The 26,942-nt window shown below is 45.8% G+C and overlaps 1 protein-coding gene across 4 annotated transcripts in view; it reads left to right on the forward strand.

Moving 5' to 3' along the window:
- Nucleotides 1-26,942, forward strand: part of LOC145965527 (uncharacterized) — a 115,849-nt gene that overhangs the window by 18,331 nt on the left and 70,576 nt on the right. Inside the window, exons 1-2 of one of the 4 annotated variants that reach the window (XM_083089172.1) lie at nt 8,456-8,839; nt 8,957-9,070. The exons of 1 other annotated variant lie outside the window; for it this stretch is intronic. In XM_083089172.1, the coding sequence (XP_082945298.1) occupies nt 9,007-9,070 (64 nt within the window). In that variant the 5' untranslated portion in view covers nt 8,456-8,839; nt 8,957-9,006. Of the gene's footprint in view, nt 1-8,455; nt 9,071-26,942 lie in introns of those variants that run through there. 2 more of the 4 variants (XM_083089171.1, XM_083089169.1) reach the window with 2 other exon arrangements.

Consider the following 26,942-nt stretch of genomic DNA (forward strand, 5'->3'; position numbering starts at 1 on the left):
ATCGGAGAGATTTCTTTGATCGTTTAACGGATCTCGTGAAAAAAAGAACACGAATAATTCCAGATAGGTCATAATTTACATGCCACTGAGCGGAAATTGAAATAACAATCTAGATTATTTATTCGAGTTATTAATACATTCTTGTTTTTAGATAATTAAATATAATTTAATTCCTCACTTGAGTGTACAATTTATTTTATTTCTACAAGAGAATTACACATTTCCTCTTTTAATGCAGAATAATATTTATAACTTTTCAACAACGTATCGTCACATTAAAATCCTTACAAATTCCTTATAAAAATATTGATGAGGGGCAAGAGAGGGTTGAGATTAGAAATGCCATTAGGTCACATGAGATATAACGCACAGACGGATAAATTCCAATTGAAATCCCAGTGAAAGGGTTAACGTCAGCGAATCTCTGGATACAACGCTTCGATTCCCGTATCGCATGCAACGTTCTCGTAATAGCTGCCGGGCGGATCGCATCCCGCGAGCGCTTCCTGCCGTTGCACACTCGCGTGTGCGCGCGGGCGCGGGCGCGGGCGCACACGCGGAGGTTGGCGGGCGTCGGGCGTCTTTACGCGGCAGCTACCCCGGGGCGTCGCGGCGTTCGCCGCACTACCTGCCTGCCGAACTTGGGCGTGCACAAAGCAGGCATACCATCACTTTGTAACGATAAACTCGGCGTAAGGTTTGTCAAAGCTAATTGGATGCGACTCCTAGCGTACATTGTATCGACTGTGCAATACTCGAAATGTACAAATTCGCAAGTGCATCCGCGCGCGCGCGCGTTCGCGATTCATCGACCTGGATATCGCTCGTCGTCATCGTCGTCGACGACGACGACGGCGACGACGTTTCCTCCGGGGACACCCGTTCAAGAGTCGTCATATCGGTCCTTTTGCCGAGAGAGAAGCGACTGCTGGACCTTGATCGAGTTCCCTCGGCATCGGACGAGGAGTGCGATGCCCGCCAAATCGAATTTACCATACGCCCGCGATAAATATGACGAAGGGAAAATATTTGCGATATTCTTTAGTTAGGACGGGACGTTTCGCGATAGCTCGTCGATTCGAAATTCAATTACTCCCCTCGCGTATCTTTTTTATTTTACAAATTTGTCCTCTTATGATATTTTGTAAAATAAGTTTATCGGACAAGTTTTACAAGTATCGCGGCATAAAAGTGTGTTTGTGGAATACATATTCCAAAATGTTTACTCTCGTTCGATAGAGTAGATTTTTCAATTTCATGTTGTACGTCAGCCTGAAATTAAAACACGTCATTTTTTCCCTACCTGTAATTACACTGTAATTTATCACGAAACGGCTAAATGCTCTTCCCGCATGTACCAGATGCATACTATTACGCGATAATCTTCATTTAAATAACAGCGCGCGGAATTTCTTTCAAACATCATTCCGCGCTATCATATTTATTATCTTTCAATTATTCAATTTGGACTAAAAAGGACAATAATAGGAACGCGCAGCGGCAAAGGGAAAAAATTGTGCCACGTAATGTGAAATACACGAGTGCGAGAGCTACTACGCGCGATCTTGACTCGGCGCTCGTTTCGCCTCGTGCCAACATTGCACGCACGTGTGCCCCTCTACGTACGTGTACGTGTGTTTCCATGTATATTACAGGTATAGCAGCCCCGTTAACTCCATTTTCGCGTGTACCGCTTCTGTGAACGAGCTCCGATAGCGCGCAGTCAAATAACGGTGCACGAAAAGTGGCCGACGCGCGCCATTATAATTACACGCGCGTAATGATAAGAGCATACGTACCGATAAAAAAGAAAGAGAGAGAGAGACGGAGACGGAGAGAGAAAGGGTTGTTTTTATCATTCCTCATTTATATAGACGATAGACTATATTTATACAACGCGAGGACCTATCATGATGTCGCGCGACTCAAGATTCCGCATCTTTCCGGGTTTTTCTTCTTTCGCTTTCCTCCCCCTCTCCCCCCTTCCTCTCTACCCGCGAGATATCGCGGCATACCGACGCGTCACGTCTGCAATCGTCGGCGGATATTTTTCATTTCGCGCGATCCCCTTCCGACCAACCCTTCACCGGGCGCTTTAAGGTATTACTTATCCCGGATTTTACCCGCCCGACCGATCCCGGGTCAGATCAATCACTTATTCGTGATCGATCGCGTAACGCTTTAAGGATGTTTATAAGAGAGGCGGGAGATGGAGAGAGGCGGGATGATACACTCGTGCAATTCCCGATTACACGATGACATAAAAGCTCTATATATATATATATATATATATATATATATATATATATATATATATATCCCTTATATATATAAAATATTTATGTCTACGTACGTATAAAATTATTTTCTCTTCGAGAGAACTCGAGGATATTCCTTATCGCAAGTAGATTAGCGAGATAAAAATATACGCGAATTTTGCAATATTCGTTGCGACTATTCAAATAAACAAGGACCCCGAGTTATACGCGAATATATAACGGCCAACTCTGGTAATGATTATTTTTAGCTTACTCCACTCGCACTTTTACATCTCGAGACTCGAGAAACGGGTCACCGTGCGCGGAATCGGTGCACGTGAACCGTAGCACGGAGCGCCACAATTCTTGATATTAAGAGAGGAACAAGTGTATGACATATTACTTTGAAGTTACATTTAAATCGTGGTCTTAATTTCCTGCGGAAACAAAGCGCGTCTCTCTCCCTCTTTTTCTCTCTCTCTCTCTTTCTCGCTGGCGCGCTTCGCGATAATCCGACCTGAAGAAAAGAGAAAAGAAGAAGAGAGAGCAGCGGCAAGTTTTCTCGCGGCCTTTTTTCCGGCTTATTATTTGCGTTAAAACGAATTTTATGTATTCGCGCTCGCACTCGCACGAGTACTTGGCAAGTTCGGTGCGTGCTTTACGGCAACGGGAACGTAATAACAATGGCGCTGCTTTTTCGTGATAAAGGGTTATGACCGCGCTTTGAACTTTTATAAAGGACGTTCCAAGTTTTGAAAGGCCGTGAACGCCAAACGCGTCTTTGAAACATCGCGAGACTTCCGGTCGGGTTTCGAGTATCGCGAGAGCGAACGTGCCGGAACGAGAGAGTAGCGGGAATGTAAACCAACCGCTTGTGTATTACCTACCTACCCGATGCTTCGTAAATGTACGCAAATATGTCACATCCAGCGATAGTCGCTGGAGATTTCGAGAAGGAGGAAGCTGCGGCAGCGGCAGCGACAACTGAAACGCCGCGGCTTCGCGTTTTATCCGACAAGAATTCAGGTCGTCCCCGGTAAATATCTAAAATATTATTTCCGCGCATAGATTTTGCAGCCGCGCACGGAATATTTTTGCCGATGGCTACAAACGCGAATACGCGATTTTACCTCGCGTTCTAATTAACAACAGCATGTAAAATAACGTGTACACATACAAGATGAATATAAAAGCTCGGGAGAATTTTGGATACATGTCTGCGTATATTTAAAAACCTACACTCGCGCGACTGTTTGTCTTTTTTTTCTATTAAATGTTTCAAAACACAAAGAGAGGGAGAAAGAGAGACAGAGATGGAGAAAGAGAGCGAGAGAGATTTGAAAATTTTCGCGAGCTTTTCGTATTCGTCTCTTTTATAGCTGACATATTTTAAACATTGGACATCGTATATTAAGATGCTCCATATTATGAATGTGTTTCAAAATGAACATTTAGCTTTCAACGAGTGTTGTGATATTTTTTGAAATGAATCATAGAGAATCAAGTATAACGGCGCGTATCGATACGCGTACAAATTGCGGCATCATTTAATATCGAGTTGCTTGTTTAATGCGCTCGTCTAAGATGACAACCGTGCTTATTGTTATCGCGAGCTGACAACGCGGTTGCATTTAGCTACAAGCGTCAGATATGAAGACGAAGGCTGAGTTCAGTATTCAAAGTTCTTCATCGCGACTCGTGCTTGAAGACTTCTCTTTCTCTCTCTCTCTCTCTCTCTCTCGTCGCCATCTTCAAGATAAACGGCTCATATATTCCCCGACATAATTCCGGACCGGCAGACGCGCGGGTGTTTTCGGCGGAAAAACTTGGCACGTTCAAGGACGAATGTTGGTTCCGCGCGACAACTAGCGCTCCTTTCGCGCGACATTTTCCGTCGCTTTGTTCTTGGTCGCGGCGTAGACTTCCGACCACGTTTTTACCACGTCCTGTCAACGTTCCGGTCGTCCTCGCGAAAAGCCAGCTCGTTGAGAGAAAAGGAGAAAGAGCGAGCTGCAATTTGATGTATGGCTTGTTGGGCCAGCTAAGTTTGCTCGTTGCAAAGATGTCGTTGACCCGCTACTATTACGCTAGATAGGATTAACCCATCCGTCCGTCGTCGCCACGGACGGGTACACGTGTGTATATATGTATATATATATATATATATATATATATATATATATATATATATCTGTGTGTATAGCGCGTATATATACACTATGGCGTTACTGAAAGCGTGCACGGTTAGCGCGCTCGTTAGTGGTCTCCGAGTCCGAAACCCTGAAATTTCCATATTCGTGGTCGCGCACGACGAAGCCCGGCAGTCGGGCGGATTTTTAGCGCTTCATCTGTTTGTCTCTGACTCGACTGACCGAGCAGTTTCGTCTCGCGCATGGTCGCACGTGGCGGTCGCAATCGAGTTATCCGATGTGTCGCGCAAATTACTTGAAATTACGTGGCTCCGCGGAAGAGAGCCACTCGTGCGCTATCGGCGACTAGTCGGCGAGAGAATTGTTACTTTGATACTTTATTTATTTATTTATTCCGCGCGATCCGGCAGATTAGATCGAGAGTTGAAATTTGCATTTTTTTTCATCAACTCTTTCATCGTCCAATTAACGATGCGATGTAATTCAAAGGGATGTACTTTACTCTTATTGGTCATACGGCCGTGTACCGCTACGTCAATTTGATTCGGGCTAACTACTACGTAATTTCATTATGTTCGCAACGTCATCAACGTCTTGGAATTACGTTCCGCAAGGCTGCATCCTTGTATACCACTGTGCAAGCACCGTAGCCGCGATTGTTGCGGCTCCCTTAATGTTTGTGTCTCGTGCCGAGTATCAAATAACTTTGTTACACTCTCGCGGTATCGACACTCCGATACGTCAATTGCGCCGTCGCCGTCGGAATTATAGTCTGACTATAGCGCGGACCTCATCTACTAGCGCCTGTAATCGAGGAAAATTTGCCGAGCGTGTATGTACTTTTTAATTCAGTGCTATATACAATACGAGCTCTGGTATAATGTAGCAAAATTACAGCCTTATCAATGTCAATGACGAGATAATGAGGATTCTGCAACACAAGATTAGCCCTTCTTATGACGCATCCTCGTAATCGAAAGCACGAAATTGGGATTTGGGAGCGTTCACGTCCGCGTCTATTATCATACAGCGTACGATAACTAGGCGCGATGGTTAATGCTCTGTCCGTTTGCGCGATGTGGTGCGATGCGGTGCGGTGCGGGGAGAGTATCGAGTAATTTCATTACACGTCGACGCCGTCCCGCGCGGATTGCGACCTCTACGGCATGAAGGGAGGACCGGTGATTCCCCGATCGTCCTGTGTGTCGACTGGCGACGCGGCTAGTCACGATAGACCGCGACAATGGTATCGGGGCAACGTTAGGGCGTCTATCTCCCTGTCGCATCGCTAGTCCCGTCGTTAGTCTCTCGGCGCGCGCGCGCGCGGCGTGGCCCTTAATCTAATACTCTGTGTACGTGTGTACGTGTGCGCGCGCTTATGTGTGGTCCACAAACCGGGAACGGGGAAGGAGACAAACGACTCGGGTCCCCGGCGGTTCATGCGCCTCGCACTCGCCGATTCCGCCGTTCGTTTCGAATCCGCGAGCGGAAACGCCGGGATTTCACTTCGGCTTATAAACAGGAGACCGCGTGTAAACGGAAGCTCTTGGGAGTTGCACGACGTTGCACGAGTTTGCGTGTTGACCCGCGACGGCGGCAGGAAAACCAGGACGGACGTGTTGGACGCGAAGACAAGGTGACGAGGGAGGAACTCGGGGGTGGGAGCCACGGTAAGACGGGGTGACGCGCGCGAATAGCGCGGTCTGATTACTACGGAGGGTTCCGCCGTCGGCGGATTTATGGATACGCGCGCGCGATGCTCGGAGCTTAAGGGCTTCGTGCTTCCGAAATAAAGACGAGGAAAAAGAAGAAATCGCGAGGGGGATGGAAAGGCGAGGGGCGAGTCTGGAGAAAAGTGTGCCAGTGAGTAATTATTTTTTTTTTCTCTTTCTCCGTTTTCCCCGCACACAGTGCGAGATGCAAGGATCGCTGGAGTGTTTTGTATTAACCGACTCTTTGAATAAGAGGATAAATATAAAAAATACACAAATTAATTTAATCTTGGTGAAATTGCAATCGGCCGCGATTAATTACGCAGATTTTATAATAAAGATTATATAATTGAAAACAGACGCGATTATTATTATTGGCGATAATTTGTATCGCGGATAGTATCTCTCTCGAATTAATTGCATGGCGGGCGCGTTTCAACGTTTAAGAACTTGTACTCACGGCTAGATCTCAATATTTTGACAGATCGATAAGAGGGTCTTGCGTGCGGAAAAATGGCAGCCGCGCTGCGGGCCCCGCGTACTATAAATCCGTCACAGAATAGTTCCCAGTTGTACCTGACGTCCGCAAACACAACATTGCTTTTCACGCTCCACATATATCTATCTGTTTGCCTAGTCGTTTCCGGTTGGTATTCGGCCGCGGAAGCGAAAAGTGCGGTATCGATCGAGCGAGAGCATTTTTCCGCGTTTTTGATTTTCGATATTAGAAATTCTCATTACGTATCCGTCGTATTTTACTCGGCGGCGCACGCGCGCAATCACACATCCACCCACGCACACAGGCCTCGATTCTTCTCTACGATTACATCCCTGCCGTTCTCATTCGGTTTACTACGCCTTCAGGTGCAACCTGACGCCGTACATGCTAGGTGGAATTCGATATAAGCGTCCCTTGAACACGGAATCATTTAACACGAGAAAGAGTAGGAGGAGGAGGTGGGAACTGAAACATTTCCAGCTCTTATTTCTCAAAGGTTTTGTGATCCTTTTACTCGCTGCAATCAAAAAAATTCTTATTGCAGTCGCGCTCTGCGCGCGAGACACGATATTCTCAACTTGGCTGTAACGTATCGTCTTTGATATATCTCTCTATACCTAATGCACTTGAAAACGCGCAAGGCAATCTTGATGCCTCGCAGACAAGATTTCGCATATATCGCATATATATATGCGTGTGTGTGTATACATATATGTATATAGGGGGGGGAGGGGTTATATATCATCTCGCGAGTGTATGTATCTGACTTGGTACCGCACAACTAAAAGTTACAAAGAAAAACGTTTCATACAACTCGGCGCATTTATATCAAATTCGCTCGAATGTAGACCGCAGGACGAAAGAGTTTAACCAGAGTTTAAGAGGTACCGAAAATCTCTCTTTTAGGGGGCTAACTTTTCGGGCCCCATCCGCGCCACTAAAATCGAAACGATACAAGGAGCCTATCGCTCGAGCGAAAGCCGAGTCGATATCCTACTCTTTCCCGACTGAAGGAATACTTAACTTTAAGTGCGGATGCGTATGTATGTGTGTATGAGTGTATGCTTTTACTCACTCGGCGTAGGAGCGCTTAGACTCTTAATAGAATATCGATACTTTTAGTCAGTCATTCGATATCTTACTAGAGATATCCGAGGTCATCTTCCTCCAAAAATATCGATATCTTATTTGTGAGAAAAATTTTTCGACAAGAAAATGTTTCAAAGAATTATAATTGAAATTTAATGCGAATTTGACGCGTATTTTTATCGCAAAATTACACTAACAAATTATTCGAGATTATCGTTTTCGTAAAGTATATTATTATCGTGCATTATTTATTCAAGATTATTCATCTCATCGAGATGCTTTCTACTCCATCCATCCTGCCTGCTATCTATAGGGCGCATTCGCAATATCGAAAGTGAGGCATACTCTGCCAAAACTAGTCAGCGTCGAAAGCAAAGTACCCGGGGGGTACTTTGAAAGCAGGCATTTCTATCCGCACCCTGCACTCATAGTCCGCCTTACGTTGTTGCGTAGAGTGCGACTCCCGCACAGGCGCTCGCAGAAATCTCCCTCCCCTTCCCTTCTCTCTCTCTCTCCCTCTCTCTCTCTCTTGGCCTCTTCCTGGTTCGGGCTCGTTCGGGGCCGGGGTGCCCCTATCTCGGTCGCGCGCTGCTCCGACATCGGGCACTCTCGGGCGCGCGCGTGCGAACGACCGAGAGAGAGAAAAAGAGGGGGAAGGGAGGAGGATTACCGTGCGGTGCCGCTGCGTGGGTGGAGGGGAGCGGCACCCCGCGCTCCAAAGCCCGTAGGCCGCGCCGCCACTACTCCGCACACGCGATCACCGTGGGGCACGGAGAGACGCGCGCTCTCTCTCTTTCTCTTCCTCTTTCCCTCTCTCCCTCTTTTTCTCCCCCCCTGGGTGCCTTCTCGCCGCTGTGCCACCCGCTATTTCCGCGCGACGCGTGCTCGCCGCACGATCGGGACGCGTGTCGTACCCCGTGAGAGGGTTAGTGGTGAGTGCGCCGAGCCCCCCGAGTGCGGGTCAGTCGGCGAGAAACTTCCGCGCGCGCGGATCGGTGAAAGAAGCAGGAGAGGCGAGGGACAAAGTCGCGAGGAAATCGACGAATATATATATTTGCGAGTGAATTTTTAATGTGAATCACGCCGAGAGGGTGGATTGTGCGCGATCGGAGAAACACGGAGTACAGTGAGGTTGATCTTCGATCGGGGCCCCCCCACACGCTTCTTCCTTCCCCCCCCTCCCGCGGCGGATCCCGTGTGTGAGCCACGTTGTCCGCGTCCCGCTAACTCGTCTCTTCTCTTCCTCAGAGTCGAACGACTCCGCGGTCGGAGACGGCAAGAAATCGGCCTGGATCATCATGGATTGGACTCAAGGGATCGGTCTGACCAGCGTGTTATTGTTCTATCTCGGATGGATCGGGGGTAAGTGTGTTGCGCGCAGTGTTTTGTACGTTGTTGGTTTTTGCGTCGACCCGACCTCGTGCGCTGACGCATGAATCGGGGCCTTTGTCGAGCTGTTTCGTTAGCCTATGAAAGAGAGAGAGAGAGGGCGAGAGAGAGAGAAAGAGAGGGGCACGACTAGACGTGTCCGTCGCGCCGCGCGCTGCTCGATCGATTCGATTAATCGCCGACGATCCGCGTCGGGAATGCGCGGCGTTTCGGACATCCGCCGGGGCTGCTTGACCGTCGCGCGACGCTGTTTTGCTTTTGTTGTTCGCAACGTGCGCAACGTCGATGGCCTATTTGCGGTCGCTATTATGAGCGTGGGTGCGCGCTTGACGATAACGCGCACATTGAGCTGCTATCTGGAAGGCAGCCATCGGAAATTGTTGTCCGGCGCTCAACACTTGTCATTTTAACCGCTCGAACAAGTGTCTCGTCCAAATTTCCGCGAGAAATTCTTTAAAGCGATAAATTTGCAACGCAGCGCCAAGTGCCTGCTTCGATATTTTATTAAACTTTGGAAATACTTAATTTTTATCGCGTCAATATTTTCTTAATTTTTCGCCAATAACGACGCCAAATGTTTTTTTTCCTCTTGTCTCTTTAGGATCGCCGATATTCTCTCTCTCTCGCTTCTCTCTATTCGCGAAATTAGGAAAGTTATGAAATAGGAGAGATATACTTTGCGCGAAAGGGCTGGGCCGCGTTCGAGATATTACCGATTCCTGCCGCACTAGCCGTTTGAAAGTAGTCATACATTTATTCCGCCGCGACGAGAATGACGTTCTATTGGTAATAACTAAAGTGCTGAGTTTCTGAATTTTTAAGCAGGCCCGAGTGACTTATGCATTCGAGTTTGCGGAGAGTGTAAGAGTTGAATACTTAAGTATTTGAAATGGTTTAAAGCAGCGGTAAAATATGCTTTAGGATTTGCTCGCGGAAAAAAATTTAAAAGTACTATTATACTAATATCTGATCCGCGGATGATCTCTGTTTGAAAACTAAATCGCGAAATCTACGATATAAAATTGACGGCAGTTAGAGCTTGCATTTTATGCGGCGAATAATGCAAAAGACCGTTTTGAAATTTCGCAGATGTCTTCTTCTTTTATTGAATTTAAAATGACGGTTTAAACCGTTTCAAGCTCGTACATCTTGCACTCGTCGAGGACAAAATGGCAGTCGTTGAAATCCTTTAAAATTTCGTAAAAGCCAAAACGTCCGAAATTATTGCTGCCAGCAAGTGCGAATTTTTTATGCACGCGCGAGTTTACAATGTCTCGTTCTTAATGCGCGCCTGAGTGTGCGCATAAACACATGAGTTTTACGAGAGAAAAGAAACGAGAGAGATACCGCGATTCGAAAGGGAGTACAATTCAGCTTGCGGATGTAAAACGCGTGGAAAAAATAGATGACGGCGCAACGGACGGAAAGTATGTTGTCGCTTTTACTTTCCCCTCCCTTGGACGCTACCGGACATTATCCCGGCTTCCGGCTTTTTTCCCAACGTTCTTCAATTTGCGAAACGATTGCGGCATACGAGATATGCATTTCCGAGGACTCGCACCCATCCTCGTCTAATTCCGTTCTCGTTGCACTCTCCCTCGCGCAAACACGCGCTCCCATGCCACTCATTCTGAAACTCATTTCGCGATATGGGATAAACAACGGGTATTGTCGGAAAACGCGAATGAAGCTCGAACGAAGATAAACCCCCAGCCCGATACGAGGGCAGTGCCGTACGAACCAATTAGGTATCGTGATGCGTCGTATTTCACGGATGTTTAATTTGATATTGTCATTAATCAAGTATCGATTCTATAATTTTTCAAAAACTACCGCGAGCATCATTACTTGACATTGTTTTAAAAGTTTGAAGCAAGATAAATATAAATAAGCAAAAAACAAATGAATAATAAATAATAGGATAAAATAATAAATAATAGGATAAATAGGATAAAATAATAAATAATAGGAAGGAATGAATAGAGGAAATGAAAGAGAAGCGACATGTGTGTGTGTATATCTTTAGGTTTGAAGTTTTTACGCAAAGCATTTGGCGGGATTATTACCCGCGAGAGATTCTTAATCGATCCCCGACTAGCATAAAATATAAAAAATCGGCGATTGAAACACTCGATATCAGTTTGCGAAATGACGATACTTATAACATCCCTCACGGTTGACTCGACTTTGTTCATCGCGCTATCTCCTCAGGCTAATACAGATGAAAGGAGGGGAATTACGCGATCCTCGTGCTAGATATCGACGAAAAAAAAGAAGTCGTTTGAGATCGATATAACGATGCAAGGGTTGGGGAAGACCCTCCGCGTCTCTCGGTGGATATGTACGTTTATCGCGTATGAACTTCAATTTCGTGATGGAAGTGGATTAATACAATTTAATGGCGCCCCGGGAGAATTATATGCACGTCGACATCTCGTAGCTCGATCTTCGTACAAATACACGTACACATGTGTACGTTCGCGCGGATATGCGAGCCTTTGAGATATGCATTGGCTCGAGAAGGAGAAGGCACCTCGGTATGCTTTTAATGATAATGAAGATAATAATAACAATTTAATTTAACCCTTCGCAGGAGAGAGAGAGAGAGAGAGGGAAGGAGATCGCGTTTTCGCGTTGAACCGAAAAGGAATCTCCATCCTCTCCCCAAATTCCTCCCTCGCAGGATGCAGATATGCAAATATTAAAGAGTCGCATTTCCCCGTCTCTTCCCTGACGTCGCCCAGACTTAGTCTTAATCTTTCCTCTTATTTATCTTGACTGTTTGTTTCCAGTCTCTTTTACCGACTCTCTCCGTAGCGCTCTTTACCGCTCACTGTTCCGTGTAATTTTTGTTACGATCCTTGGGAGGCTCCCCCTCGTTACAATTAATCTGCATTCATTCGTGTATCTTGTCGTTTGTCTTGTTAAACGGAGCATTATTCTATATAACTCTCTGTTGACATCGCACATATTTGAAATAGCTGCGACGGAAGCATTTAATCCTTATTTTTACGCGGAAAAAGTGACGGTGTAATTATTTTTACAACGATACCCGAGATAATTATTCGTGTACCTTGAAAGATCCTTGTCTTAAAACATCGAGATAATGTCAAATAAATTGTATTTTTTTCTCTCTCTCTCTATACCTCACGTAATGTTAATAATATAAAGGCCGCACGTATCATCATTTGATGTAGCCTCTCGCAAGCTGCTTTTATACGTAGCTTTCGAGCTCTAATCTTATGGCTTTATAACAGCGTTGCTAACGCTTTTAGGAACCCAGGCCCAGAGCATTCGCGCAAATATCTTTCTCTCTTTTGTCCCTCCTCCTTTTTTCCGCCTTTCCTTTTTGCGAGTCAGCCACTCGCGAGGGTCGATGAAAGAAAAAAAAAAGGGATGCGTATGTACGGTCGCGAGACGAAAAAAACACGGTCGCGCTTATGAGAAATGCAAACGACCGCAGAGATCCGAGGACGACTGTGACGGTCGCGTTCATTTCTGCTTCCATTTCCATACGCTCGCGGCGCGAAAAATATGAAGTCGCATTGCCACCCCGTGGAAAGGAGGGCGCATGCAAAGGATGCGTAATGCCGTGCTTAACCGCCTCTTCCGACCCCATTCGCGGACCTTTAACCGCGCCGCCAATTTTTCACCGCATGTATATATATTTCCTCCGCGATCAGATACAGCCGCATATTGCCCGATGTCCATGCGATGCGATGCCGGATAAATCGAATGCGAATCCTTTCAAAATCGTCCATCGCGCGATAAATCACGTTCATTGTACTCTGATGACGATGATATTTGTACAGATATTAATCGCGTTACGCTTTTCCTTAAAGCTCTTTGATTCAATTAAATTTAATCCTCTTAATTCCGTTTAATCGTAAAAGTTTTCTTCCAATATCGCGATGTGTTCGTTTATCTTGCTTGAAAAAAGTGACGCTACTCTCTCGTGTAACGTCAAATTCGATTCGTAATCGACATCCTGCAAATGGATATTTCTGAATCGCTCGGATACGGAACTCATTTATTAATTAACTCGTTGCCCATTAATATCGTTTCCGTCCAGTTAAGTAAATTCAAACGGTGCGCGTTTCGGTGGGTTCCGTTTGTCGGGTAGTCGAATCGGTCGGGTCGAAAGCCGCGACCGCGATGACGCATAAATCGGCAGCGAGGAGCGGAGGGTGAAAAACCGGATCCCACGGGGGTGTAGAGGAAGAACGAGATGGAGGTGGAGGAGGGTTAACGGCGCGCTGCGGCGGTGGCGGCATCGTTGTTACCGTTGTTGCTATCGACGAAATTACGATACCCAACGGGACGAAGGGGTGGGTGGAGCAAGGTGGGGGGTTGGCTGCGGCGAACCGTGATCCCCGCGCGATAGTTTCGAGACGTAACGCGCCCCATTCCCCTTTCCCTCCCCCCGCGAGCGTTCGCCGGCCATCAGATCGAAAAATCGCGCCGTTATGTGCACGCGCGCGCGAGCATCGCGACCCTCGTACTCGGGAGACGCGACGTTACATCGGATTCTATCGCGAGCGGAAATTGCGCGAGCTGGCGCGCCGGCGAGAATACAACCGACGATTCCACCTCGAAATATCGCGGAACTACACATTTAGTCCCGCTCGTGAAAGAGACGCGTATGATGTCGAGCACGTTCGCCCATCTTCCAGTTTCCGGGATTACGCGAGAGGTTCGCCGAGAGCGTAAAATATCGTCCTCTCATATTTTTATTACGTATCGTTATCGGTCGAATTTCCTCTTTTGTTTACGCGAGAGACCAAAAATGTCTCCAAACTTTCAACGTTATTACCGAGTTTTGACACGCGTGTTATTGATCCCTTTACGCTATTACATTATATACGGTGTTAAATGGAGATGGACGCTAGTTCCCCATCGTGGCTCCGATCGTACGTCCGCATTTTGTCCCCGTCATTTGATTTTAATTGTCAGCCGTAAAAGATAGTCGGAGTGGCCAAAATGCCGCAATCGGGTTAACGAGGCAACTTTTACTTTCGCAAAGAGATATAATTCCGCCAAGTACGTTATATTATACTATATTCCGACCGCGTCTCTCCTACCGAGCCAGTTATTTTCGCTCGTGTTTTATACGACGATGCTAGTTTGCTCGTCCCGGTAACCATCGTCTCTCGCTAAGTATCTCCGGATGCGCAACTATCTAGAGATTCTCTCTCCGTGTAAGATATCCCAAGTTTGCCCGCGCGTCTTCTTCCATTCGCGCGCGCATTCTTCGAGCAACTTTGGGGGAACGCGGGAGAGAAAATTTGGATTCGACACACTATCCACTCGCTCGCAACTTTTTGATGCTCGACATTAAATATCTTTCCAAGACTCGAATTAAAGTTCCATTAAAGTGAAGTCTAGTTGAAATTAAACGAGGAATAAAAGTTATCTTTATAATACACTCGCCCACTTATTGAATTTATAATCGGAGAAAATTTCTCCTCCTCTTTCGCCATTTTTTGAAGTGGAATAGTTGTAAAAATTAATCGAATTGCGTTTTCAAAATATCGCGCGCGATTTCGAGACACCCTGTACGATACGTTTAGATGTACTTCAATATCGCGCCCTTAACAACATTGGTGGCTGTAACGTGACGGCATATCTCCTCGCTGTCACTCTAAACGTCGCAGCGCCGAGTATTATTTTACAAGCGTCGCGCAGTTACGTCCAATTAAGCGATTAAAACGCCGACGTCCTGCGTCGCGCGCTTAATGCGTTTTAACAATCTATGAGAATTAACTTTACGTGGCTCTCTCTCCGCCGCAAATTCGTTGATGCGTAGAGCGCACGCGATACAAATATTTGTCAATTTCCCTTATCGTGGACGTTGTTATTATTTCTTAAAATTTCCCATTTCCATAAATTGGAGTCTCTCGAGGACAAACGCGGTCGAATAAACATTCTCCGTCGCGATTGCAGGTCCGTCGACAATTTCTCCCGTCGAAATTCGAGGCGCGCGGAGGGAACAAAGGCTAGGCTCGCACGATACATGTTAACATCGCGCACGAGATGATTCGAGATCGCCGCGCATCTGTTCGCAGCGCACCGCGGGGATCCCTCTTAAGTGCATAATTGATGTATACGGGATCGACTGGCCTGGCGATACGCGATGATTCATGAAAAGCGATTTCGCCGAGCGCCAAGGGCGTTTAGGCAAACTATCGATACTTCCACATGCCGCTTTCGGCATCAAAGATCGGTAATCACGAATCCGATGGCTAATATCGATGTATCGACGTCAAATACCGAAACAGCGAGAGCGCGTCGAAATATAACCGATCAAAGGCGAAGTTTCGCAAATGTCGAAGCTGCCGGATCCAAGCCAAGCCAAGCCAAGCCAAGCCAAGCCAAGCCGGAGGCACCACTTTGCGTCTCCTTTAACGGCTCGACCGTTAAAAGGAACATGTACCGACGACAACGACGCGCCATTTCGGCCGACATTAACATCGCGACAACTCGCAACTGACAAGGCCAGATGAACAATTACCTTAGAAAGTTGGGGTCGCGAGCGCGCGCGGACGCGCGACGCGTTCGCTCGTGAACCGCGTCGGGAAATGGGTCGCTGGTAATGGGCCCGGTAAAGTCCTCGTGAAAGTTGCACGGTTGTTTATGGTCGCGCTACACGCACTAAGCCGAGACGAGGAGACGGGTCGGAGCTGGCGCGCTTTGCTCCGCTCCGCTTCGTCCCACGCGCGTAAACGCCCCACGGTGCCCCTCGCGCGTCGCGCGACACGGATTTATCCCTTCGCTAACTCCTGCACGCTATCTCTGTCTCTAAACCACCCCGCTCGCTTCCTCCCGGGTCTCCACCCCCGCAGATGGTCGGGCATAAACGTAAAAGTGGGAAACGTCGGCGGGGATGCGGATTATACGTTTCGTATATCCGTGTACGTGTACACGTGTAATATATATGTTAAATCGAGCCGCGGGACCGCCGCTTGATGAAGGGGAAACGATGCGGCCGTTACCGAGTTACGCCCTCTCCCGAAAAGAGGAGAATATTACCGCGATATTCGCGGATCGGTTATGATAACGATACGATTTTACGCATCGCATCTCACGACCGATAGACGCCGCTCTCTCGTGGCCGCGTTACGCGAGCGTTTACGATCGAGCGATCTGCGCGCGATGTGGCAAAAGTGCAATGTAGCTGTGGAATATCGAGAGCGATACGCTACGATGGTAACAAACGACAAAAATGAAAATTTCAATAGACGCGCGATACCTCAAAATCGATGCTACTCTTTTACGGATTTATTTATTTCAAATTTTTATTTATAATTTTTTTTTCTACATGTTTCACGGATAGAAAATGTAACGTTACATCGAGCCGCATTATTACCGTAACGAAATCGTTTACGGTAATTAAAAGGACGCGTTGCACTTCTGGAGGGAAATTTAGCGACGCGGATGCAACTTTATTTTTGAAACAGCGACTTCGAATGGCATTAGAGTTTGCAGACGCCAAGTTTCGCGACAACGTGGTGACGAGAGAATTAGAGAGAAATATGAAGCGAGATGAAAGGAATTGTTCCGCGAATTGTATCCAATTGTATCTGCAGGATCGTATCGTAGCGGGGGCAATTAGCGCATTGTATTAATTTACGACGGATATGGCATTGCTTTAATTAAAACAATTCCAGACAGTTCGCCTACGGTATGACACGCAAATTCGAAAATTAGCGAGAACGGCTCGGTATCGTCATTGTACCCGCACTCGTAATTGCGTTTGTCTGCGTCTCGGCTTCCGTGAACTGCTCAAGGTGGCCGTCAATGATCTTCGAGTTGTCGTCGTCGTCATTCGAGCTAATAAACCGAGCGCGACGAGCTCTTTGGAATAACAACTCGGAACTCTATCCGAATGGATAGAGTATCGAAAGAATTGTTTCCCTTTGCGTAAATTCTCGCAAGTACGAGTTCCGCGAGAATATCTCGTTACGTAGAGAGGAGAAGAGGATCTTAAATAGATTTAAGTCGTTGTTGCTTTCGTGCTAGCGCGCAAAAAGCGCGGATAAATAATAATTATTATTCCTTCTGTAATCCGCGTGTCTTTAACATCTTGGGACGCTTTCTCTCTCTCTCTCTCTTTTCGTCGTCCTCTTTGAATCGACAATCGAGGCATTTGTATCGCGGCACCGAGCTAGATAATAACGGACTTCATTAAAGAACGCGACCGTCCGTGAAACCTTGTCAACGATGATTTAGTTTTACGCGCGGCGACGCTTTATAACACGAGCGGAGAAAAATATTTCCCGGCATTTAAATCCACCGTTTCGCGGCTTATACATATGCATCGTTTTACGAAATTGCAAAGGCAACGTAGAGGCGGCACCGCGAGCGTAGCGGCGGCGGGGAGACGCGCGGGGGAGAGAGTTGCAACGCTAGAAATTTCGAATTTAAACGAGCCTATTTGGATTCCGACAGCCCCACCGTCCATTTTTGCGTAGAATGACCGGCGCGCGCGGCTGGTATCCGACAATCGGCGGCAACCGGTAATCAAAATAATCGCCGGCGAAGCTCGTTTGACTCGCGGCGGAGTAATTCCGGAAACATTTCCGCGTCATGTATATTACGTCGTGTAACGCGGCATTTCTCACGGTAAATTACATCAAACTTTTATTTAATATTTTCCAGTGAAATTAGCGATTCGCATTGCGACAAGTTTTATCGCGGCTATTAGGGAGATTATTTTAATGTAATTTTCAATGTAAAGTTCCTATTTAAAGAAAATTACAATACAAAAATACAATTACGCGCGACATAAAAAAGAGAGAGAGAGAGAGAGAGAGTTTTAAAAGTTACGCTTGCAAATGTATAATCCTTGTATTCGGATGGATTTCCGAGTATCGAATGAAAACACGGATAACCGGCAAATTACGATAATTACGTGTCTAATGGCAAGCTCGTTGATAAAGTTTTCGCAACGATCGGCAAGCTACCGGTGAATCGGATTTGTCTCGAGTATATGCGTACGTACATGCGAGGAGTCGTTAAATTAATCGGCGGGTCGGCCGATCGAACGAGAGTCGTTCAATTAAGGTGTAGTTGCTGTTGTGCCTTAATGAAAGATGTAGTTTACTCGAGCATAACGATCTCGTGAAACTGGGTTACCGATCCGCGGAAATCAACCGGATAGATTAATCCCCTGCAGTGTTCACGCTACGAGCTGCGTTTCGCTGTTTGCGGGTTGACTTGGGTAGGTCCGAGACTGCGATATCGAATCGAGCTTTCGGTTCGGCATAAGCGAATCTCGAATTTCCATAATTATGTTTCCTTTCGGAATTGATAAATTTCTTTGAATTATATCCATTACGTCTAATTGTGTGCTAGAGTCTTCTTAAATTTGGCTCCGTTAATTTTGGCATTTTTCCACTTTTACGAATACTAACATTGTGCAAATGCTGCACGAGGGCAACTCGCACTGTGAAGGAGGGTGTCCGTTAATTTTTGTTTTTCAAGAATTTTCCGCTCCCATTCTCCCAGAGGACAAAATCAACGAGAGATATTCCATCTATATTATATATTCTATAATAATAGCATTAATTCCAAAAGGTGACTTGCTAGAAAAACTATAATATTGAAGCAAGCTTTTATTTTACAAGCGAAATTGTTCAACTAATTTATATACTTTTTCCAATACACATTATACATTTAATTACATTTTATTACAACAATATTATGGTTACATAAATCTAATATTTAATGGCGTCTAGAGGCACGGAGAAATAATAAAATGCATAATTGTTAGTAACGTCAACGAGGCAAAAGGCATTTTTATCACCTGGCACCGGCTGAAAAACCGGCTGCGAGGAAACGAACGATTTCGCTGGGCGAATTAAGCGTGCATGCCGCGTCACGCGGAGCAATTTCGCGTAAATTAGCCGATTTAAAAAATCGGTCGTGCCGATATCGCGAGATATTATCTCATTTATCGGAACGTGACGTCACTCCCCGCTTGTGCGGAAACTAGATTTTTGCCCGAACCACCGGCGTGTGTGTGTGTGTGTGTGTGTGTGTGTGTGTGTGTCGACTTACCGCCGTCGGCTTACATTATACGTAGATAGGTGTAAGCGGCGTAGCGCGAATTAAGCGAGCGGCGTGCGCGGAATTCCGATCGCTTCATCGGGATTCGACGCAAATATGCTATTAAAACAAATGGGATCGACCCTCCCCGGGTCGGCGCCGCGACGGAAGAATACGGTTAATTACGAGCCTTAGAATTCAATTACAGGCCACGTAGCCGCCTGTAAATTTCCGGCCGGTTACCCGGCGCCGGCGCCGGGACCGGGGCCCTGTCCCGCGATAATGTGGATACAATCGTAATTGCGTAATTACGATTGTCCGCGCGGCGTAAATTTCTCGCCGCGACGAGCGCTCGGAAAATTCGCCACCGGAATAATACGGCGACATTCGTCACGGAACATTGCCGACTAATGGACTGTTTCTCGCGCTACGGTAAACGTTAAAGATCCCTGCTCGGGGGAGATGGACGTGAATCGACGCGACAATTTTCACCTCGGATCTGCGTTTATTAACACGATACGCGCGCACATCTCGTACAAAATTATACGCGATATTTTTTCCTTAAGCGATAAAAATGTACGGTAGTCATTTTAATAGTTAATTACGTAATCTCGGAAAATATTTTAAAATTGCGATCGCCGAGACATGTATTACCGAGAGTAAAGAGACATTTTGTCCCGGAAAAATACGCTCAATTACAAGTCGTGGGATTTAATTACAGATCACATAGACACTGTGATAATCCATGTAACACGGACACAAATCGTAATTGCGTAATTACGTCTAATGACGGAAATTCCATGCCGGCCGCGACTTGGTGGTATGTAGAAAATTTACGGAAACAATACGATGACGTGTATAATTCGTCACAGAGTAGACGCATACACCGATAAATCGCTTAAACGAACCAATGTCGCATAATATTGCGCTCAACTTGTTTGCGCGCGATATCGCGAAATGAGTTTTCGAATCTCGTGTGATTTTTTTTCCGTAAGAAGAAATTTAAAACAATCTTTATAATTATATTATACACGGTGGATTAAATTTTTCTTCGGAATTAATAACGCATCCTTAAATATAATATATAACGCGAATTTATTCGATTGCTCCTTTTTTTTCCTGAAAAATCCTGACTCAGAGGATATGCCTTGTTTAGATAACGATCCAACCGCACGATCCCTTATAGTTTCAGCGAAAATTTACGCCGGAAAAAGGCGGACGATGCGTCAGCAGCAAAAAGAGAGGAAAAAGAGAGCGCCCAGTCTTCACCCGTGTCATGCGTCACGCATGCCTCATTATACTTCTAAATAGACCTTTTTTGTGTCAATGGCTCCAAAGGGGGAAAGGGAAGAGAAGAGGTAGAGCGTCGCGTTGAAAACCCTCGTGATGGGAGTCCAAGCGGCCATTTTCAAGGACAATATCATAAGCGCGCGTGTTTGCGCGCTCCCCGGAGCTCTCATGTTACTCGTAAATTGACTCGTTTTCAATTAACGGCGATTTTAAGCGATTAAAGCGTGCCCCGCCACGCCTCCTCCTTTCCCCCGATGATGATGATGAGTACCATCTGCCGTTGCGCGCGCGCGCCATGACGTCGGAAAAATGAGTGCGCGGTGCGTGAGCGAACGCTCCGACGCCATCGGCGTCACCTTGCCCCGGGGATTCTGTTCGAGGGAATAGAATCTGCGAACGGTGAATTCGAGCAGCACTTTGTAAACGGATCTGCGAGTATTCGTTTGAGAACTTGTCATTTGAGATCAACGTTTTTATAATACAAATATCCTTCCAGGATTACGAGAAAAAAAGATTAATTAAATCGACTGTAGGGTGACAAATAATAGTAATGGAAGACATTCGCGAGATATTTTTGGCATTCGTGTATTTCCATCGTGTCCGAGGTTATTAAAAGGAAAAATCTGGTCGACGCCTATGGTCACCCGGTCTCGCGTGGGTGCGCATTGCTTGTCCATCTTCTGCTTTTTTTCCTCTCACGCACGTAACGGGCACGAGTCGGCGAGGGCAGATGCGTGCTCTGTCATCGAAAGCCAAATATTTCATGCCATTCGTTGACAGTGCAGTGTATTAATATAATTAATATATAATTTCACGACGGACTAACGGAACGCAAATTTTTATCCTTTTTTAGATGCGCTGCGACAGCTTTGAAGAAACTTTTCAATTTTCCGACGAGACTGAGAAATTGTATAAAAGCAAGAAGAGTAGGGTCATCTCGAGCGTCTCTTTTGAAATCTCGTCTCTCGGAGATTTCTTTTCGACTTTCAAATTTTCCGAAAAATTACTTGGTACTTTGACCGACTGCGGACCGTAGAAATTTTCCGCGCTCGACCACCGTGACTTTCCACCTTTGCATCCCCCGGTGGAGGGCACGTGTGGCGACACACGCACGCTGCTACACGCAATGGTCTGCGTTTTCTCCGCTGTATCACCGCATCGAAGTCCGCAGCGAAGCCCCGCCGCGTGCAGCCGCGCTCGAGAGTCTACGAATTACTTCCGTGTTTATAAAATAAACGAGAGAAGCGTGGCGTGTGTGTATAGGGCGAGGGTGTTTTCCGTCTCCTTTTCTCTCTTTCTATATATATTCATGTATAGTTTTCTCTCTGTCTCTCTCTCTCTCTTTCTCTTGTCTGCTTTTACGCGCGAGAGAATATACGCCGTATCGTACAGGGTATGCAACCAGAGAGAGAGACAAAGAAAGAAAAAGAAAGAGAGAGAGAGATGTCGTCGTGCATTTCTAAATGTTTTCCTCGCGGACGGTACCGGCTGTGTTTTCCGCAACAATAGCCTGGTCCCGTGCAAATGTTATTGACGGAGCCGTCGTCTCGCCACGGTCGACAGAAGGCAGCCCCGACGTGTGATTACCGTGAATTGGACTGTGCTGCGCGATATGAAACTAACAGAGGAAACAAACAGTCGGAAGTGTCTGTCTCTGCGATTTTCGTCAATCGACGCTACGTTATGTGGAGAACGGATATAAAAAAAAAAGGATGCGTTGTACGGAACATAGAGAAAATAGAGAGGATAAAAGAAGGCGTATTTTTTTTTCGATCGCAAGTTACGTTTAATTGAAAGCAATTCCCGATCAATTCCACGTATATTTCAAGCCATATTTGACAGTTGATCCGACCAACTCATAATACTTCTTAAATATTATCAAGTTTCTGAAATAATATTTTTATTAGATTCACAAAATCTAAGAAAATTTGATCCACCATAATTACATAATTCATTTAGCAAAGTCCGGAAGAATAATTACTCGATTGCGCCATTTATAACACCATGAACTGTATTTCTAATGTCGTTTGTCGCATTAATTATTATATGAAATTACCGATGCCAATCATGAAAAATTGATTTGAGCCCTACGAATCCGTTCTCTCTGTAATTGGACTTCTGCTTTTTTACGCTATTGGAATATTAATTCGTCTGCTCTGCAAATAACTGACAATAAGACATAATGTTTCAACCTCTCTTTTTCTCTGTCTCTCTTTTTCTCTCTTTGTCTTTTCTCGTGCATCTTTAAAAATCACAAGAAATATTTTTAGAGATTTTAGAGAAAAATTTTCCTCTCGAGACTCTTCCGTATTATTTAGTCAAATTAGCGATTAGGAGCGCAAAAATAATACATTTGACGGGTCGAATTAAAAATGGCATTTTCCTCGCCGTAGAAGCAGTGTCGTTATCGTTGACGCGAGATTTATTTGCATCCGCCGTCGAACAACGTATCTGACCGTACTTCCTCAATTTATAACTGCACCTATCGGATAGCGCGCACAAAGTTCGATAACGTTCAATATTTAATGGAAAACGTTCGCTTCGCGCTTTGACGCGGCGCAATTCGCGACGAGAAGATGAGACAATTATTACTCTCGACGTGGAAATTATTAACAACGCGCCCCGTGGAAACGCTTCGTTTTTCCGGTCAAAAGCCGGGCGCTCTGAAATCACGGCGAAACTGCGTTCGAACGGAGAAACCGCTTTTGAAGCGTCGCGACGATCGCCGGCGCTTGTTTCGCAAAAAAAAAAAAAAATTTTTTTTTACCCGCGAGATAGCGTTTTTCATTCGTTGTGTCACAAACTATACAGCCGACACGGTACACGTTGTAACGTTTCCTACAAGCGGCGATGCGATCGAGTAGGCACGTGACATATGCGCGCGCTCACACGTAAACCTCCACACGCACAAACGCATACGAGTACACGCGTGCGCGCCCGCACGGAAATGATCGCCGCGAATCGGTTAAATTTGCACAAGCTAAATAACCTGGGAATCGCGCACCGGGCATTACATTAATTATATTATTAGCGGCGAGTCATCGGGTGATTTTCGCGTACGCGCGTTCGATTACGACGGGTATATTGTGTCGATAGCGCGACACAGCGGCGTTTGTTGTTGTCGTAAAATATTTGCAAAGCAGGAGGGAGTCGATCGATGCTGTTGCGATTTTATTGACACACCGTCGTCGATATAACTGCACTTTGGTAAGTCTTCCGCCGCGAATGACAATGCCGAGGAAATTGACGGTTGCAACGATTGCATTGTTTCGGCGAAACGGCAGCGGTGCATTTGCATTCCGCAATTTTGCGATTCGAGATTTAATTTATACAATTATTTTTCCGTTTAAAATGCGTTCAATCGCGCGACTAACGCATCTCCAGAAACACTATTTATCAATTAATAACCAGTGAATCGCGATTGTACACTCATACATCGTATCGCGAGAATGAAATCGCGGAGCAAGAGTCGATGAAATATGTCGAGTCGGCGTCAGTGTGGCGTGTTGATTGTATCTGGATGATAATTGAACTTTTTCGAATCACGACCGAAAAGTGCGCGAAATTTATCGATAATTTCGACGAGTTTCCAGCAAATCGGCGAAATTCCTCCCCCCCGCAATCCTGGGTCCCGTTAGAATGTAAATTACACTCCGAGTAATCATCCGTCGAGTTAACTGAATTTTCCTTCTCCGTTCATATTATAGGCAAACGATGAATTAGAGGAGGAGGGCGAATCGTTAAGCGGAGTTAGTCGACCCGGGTTAAATTGCGACAGCCTCATTAACGGCGCCCCGAAATTGACTGTGTGGACTTACGACGCTCTGTTTCTCGAAACAATAATCCGATGCCGCCAGCGTTCTCCAAACGAGGACCTAACGAGGCATACTTTAACGCGTCAATCGGGACGGCCGTATGCGCGTATGCCCTGCTAAATCGTCATCTTTCGCAAGATGGACAGTTTGAAAAAAAAAAAAAATGAGACTCGATCGAGCCCCTCGTACTTGAAGCTCTTAACGGGCAGCATTTATCACGACGCATATTCTGAAATTTCAATCAAACATTGCTAATGGGAGCTTGAAATCATAGGCGAATCGATATCGATTACCCATCATCGCGCGGTAATGCGCAAATATTAATTATATTAAATCATTAATATGTAAACACTAATTAGTAAATTACCATTGCGTAAATACCAATTACCAGGGATGCCACTTATCGCTATTACGTAACCGCTATTAATGCGACAATCGGTTCTCATTCGATAAGACAGTCCGTTTTCGCGCCTTCTCGACGTCTCGCGTTAAAAAATTGAAAGACGGTTACATAAAATACGTGGGAAATGTATTGTACGTCTGTATACATCAACCTAGATAACATTTCTCCGCTGCTTTTTCCGACATCGATAACGCCGCGCGAAAAAGTATCGATACGATTCCTACTTCCCCCTCTTGCCGCGTAGCAAATCCGCGGGATCGTCGGGCGTTTCAGCATCCGCTCGCATTAATGGTCGCGGATTATAGCCGCGGCCTATTATTATTCATAACGTATTATGACAATTCCATTGTGCCTGTTCCATCCGCGGCGTTTTACGATGAGCGGATCGGCCGCGTATTGCCGCGGGTATTATTATGTAAAACATGGCGATGCGGCTTAACGTGCGACGGACGCGCTGTATCAACATCGCGCGGAGGAGCTTTAAGTGCTTCCCGCGCGCCCTTAAAAGCTCTCCCCCCCGTCCCCTCTCCCTTTCCTTCCTCTCGACTGCTCTCGCGCGTCCTATTTCTCTATCCATCTCCCTTTCGCGGGTTGCATCCAACATATTGTATGCTTCTATAAAAATGTCGTTTTTCGGACTTTTTCGACGACCCCGTTTATATAAATGGGATCGGTGGAAAACGGCCGTGTTGCGAGGTCGCTTCCTCGGATACGCGAAATAGGATCGTGTATCGGACGGCGATCAATTTGAGGGCGCGGGGGTTTCTACGTGCCCTTTAAATAATTTGCGAGCGCCGATACGCCGGCCCGGCTCGCGCAACAACAACTGTCGAATCCGTTAACAAAATTTCCGATGAGGTCGGCCCGCGGGTGTCCGATAAATTCCTAAGTCTCGCCCGGCGGCGGGGATCGACCTGGAGCGACGCGCCGAGTCGATCCGCGATCGATGTAACGCTATTACGAGCACATTTTCCGAATTGCGTGCGCAGGGGCAGCCTCGGGGGAATAATAATTCATGGAAGACTGCATTAAGCGATTGCGCAAAAATTCGCGATATTTACCTCGCTCATCGTAATAAAATTGCTTTATCCTTATCGTCTAATTCTATCGCCCTCGCACACGGTCGTGTATCTCTCATTCTCATCTCTATTTCCAATTATTCTAATTGTTCCAATCGTAACATTTACTCGCGCTTAAATAATTGTTAGCAAAATACGCGTTTCTTTTCGTCTGTTCTTCTAAAAATATCTCCGTTATTACGCGTTCCATGTCGCGCGCTTTGGCGGTGACGATAATAATAAAATACGTCACGTATGTTAATGTGTGCGCAAGCCGCTCTTATAACAGAGCGCGTCGAGAGAAAAGGACTCTTTTAAATTAAAAGAGATGTCTTTTTCACGTGCACATTTGCGCGTCCGTCGGATGCATTGGAACTTTTCACTTTGAATAATAATCCGCACACGTGCCTCTTTTGTGTTTACTAGCGCCTTTGATGAGGACTAATAAAATGCAAAAGAGGGAAAAAGAAGTAGTCGCTAATAAACTGCGCAGAGCGAGAATGTCACGCGCGAAGCGAGAACGTTTCTCCTATCGGTCTTTTGTGCGTCGAAATGCGCGCACGTCAACGATATCGCGTAAGTAGTTTTAGCGAACTCGCGTCGTTAAGGTGCATTTGTACAACGCGCCGGTGAGAATAACAAGAATCTGACGCGTGATTTTCCATTGTTACGGCAATTGCACCTCTGTGTTCGCTAAATTTAACAATGGCAAAATTACGCGTTACACGCTTTAAATTCACCGACGCGATTTAATCGCTATTATTGTCACACGATTAATCGTATCGTAAACTTGAGCCACCGCAATGCGGAAATGTAACGCTATTTTGCGCAGAAAAATATGCGTTACAGACAAGACGCGTATCCGTCCCCGAATTCGCGGTTTTCAAAATGTCGATCGTACGAAATGATTTGATGACCCGCTGGTTAACCGCCTTGTTAGGGAACAGCGTTCGCTCTCTCGATCGTCGTTCGCATTACGGGAATCCATTTATTTCCTAGTGCTCGCATAGTAATTCCAAAGAGCAAAGTTTGACGATTGTTCACATCTTCCATTTAATATTATTATCATAATTTTTTATAATAATAATGATAATATAATAATATTCTCAATTTCAATACATGTATATACATATATGTATATATTTATAAGATAGTATTTTATAAAATATATATTTTTCAATTTCCTTTATAAGAGAGCGAAAGATTGAATTGAAACGAACATTGGAGTCCGG

This window comes from Camponotus vicinus, unplaced genomic scaffold (assembly GCF_025532165.1).
Source record: "Camponotus vicinus isolate PSW18456_S1 unplaced genomic scaffold, iyCamVici1.0 SCAF_14, whole genome shotgun sequence".
Classification (NCBI taxonomy): Eukaryota; Metazoa; Arthropoda; class Insecta; order Hymenoptera; family Formicidae; genus Camponotus; species Camponotus vicinus.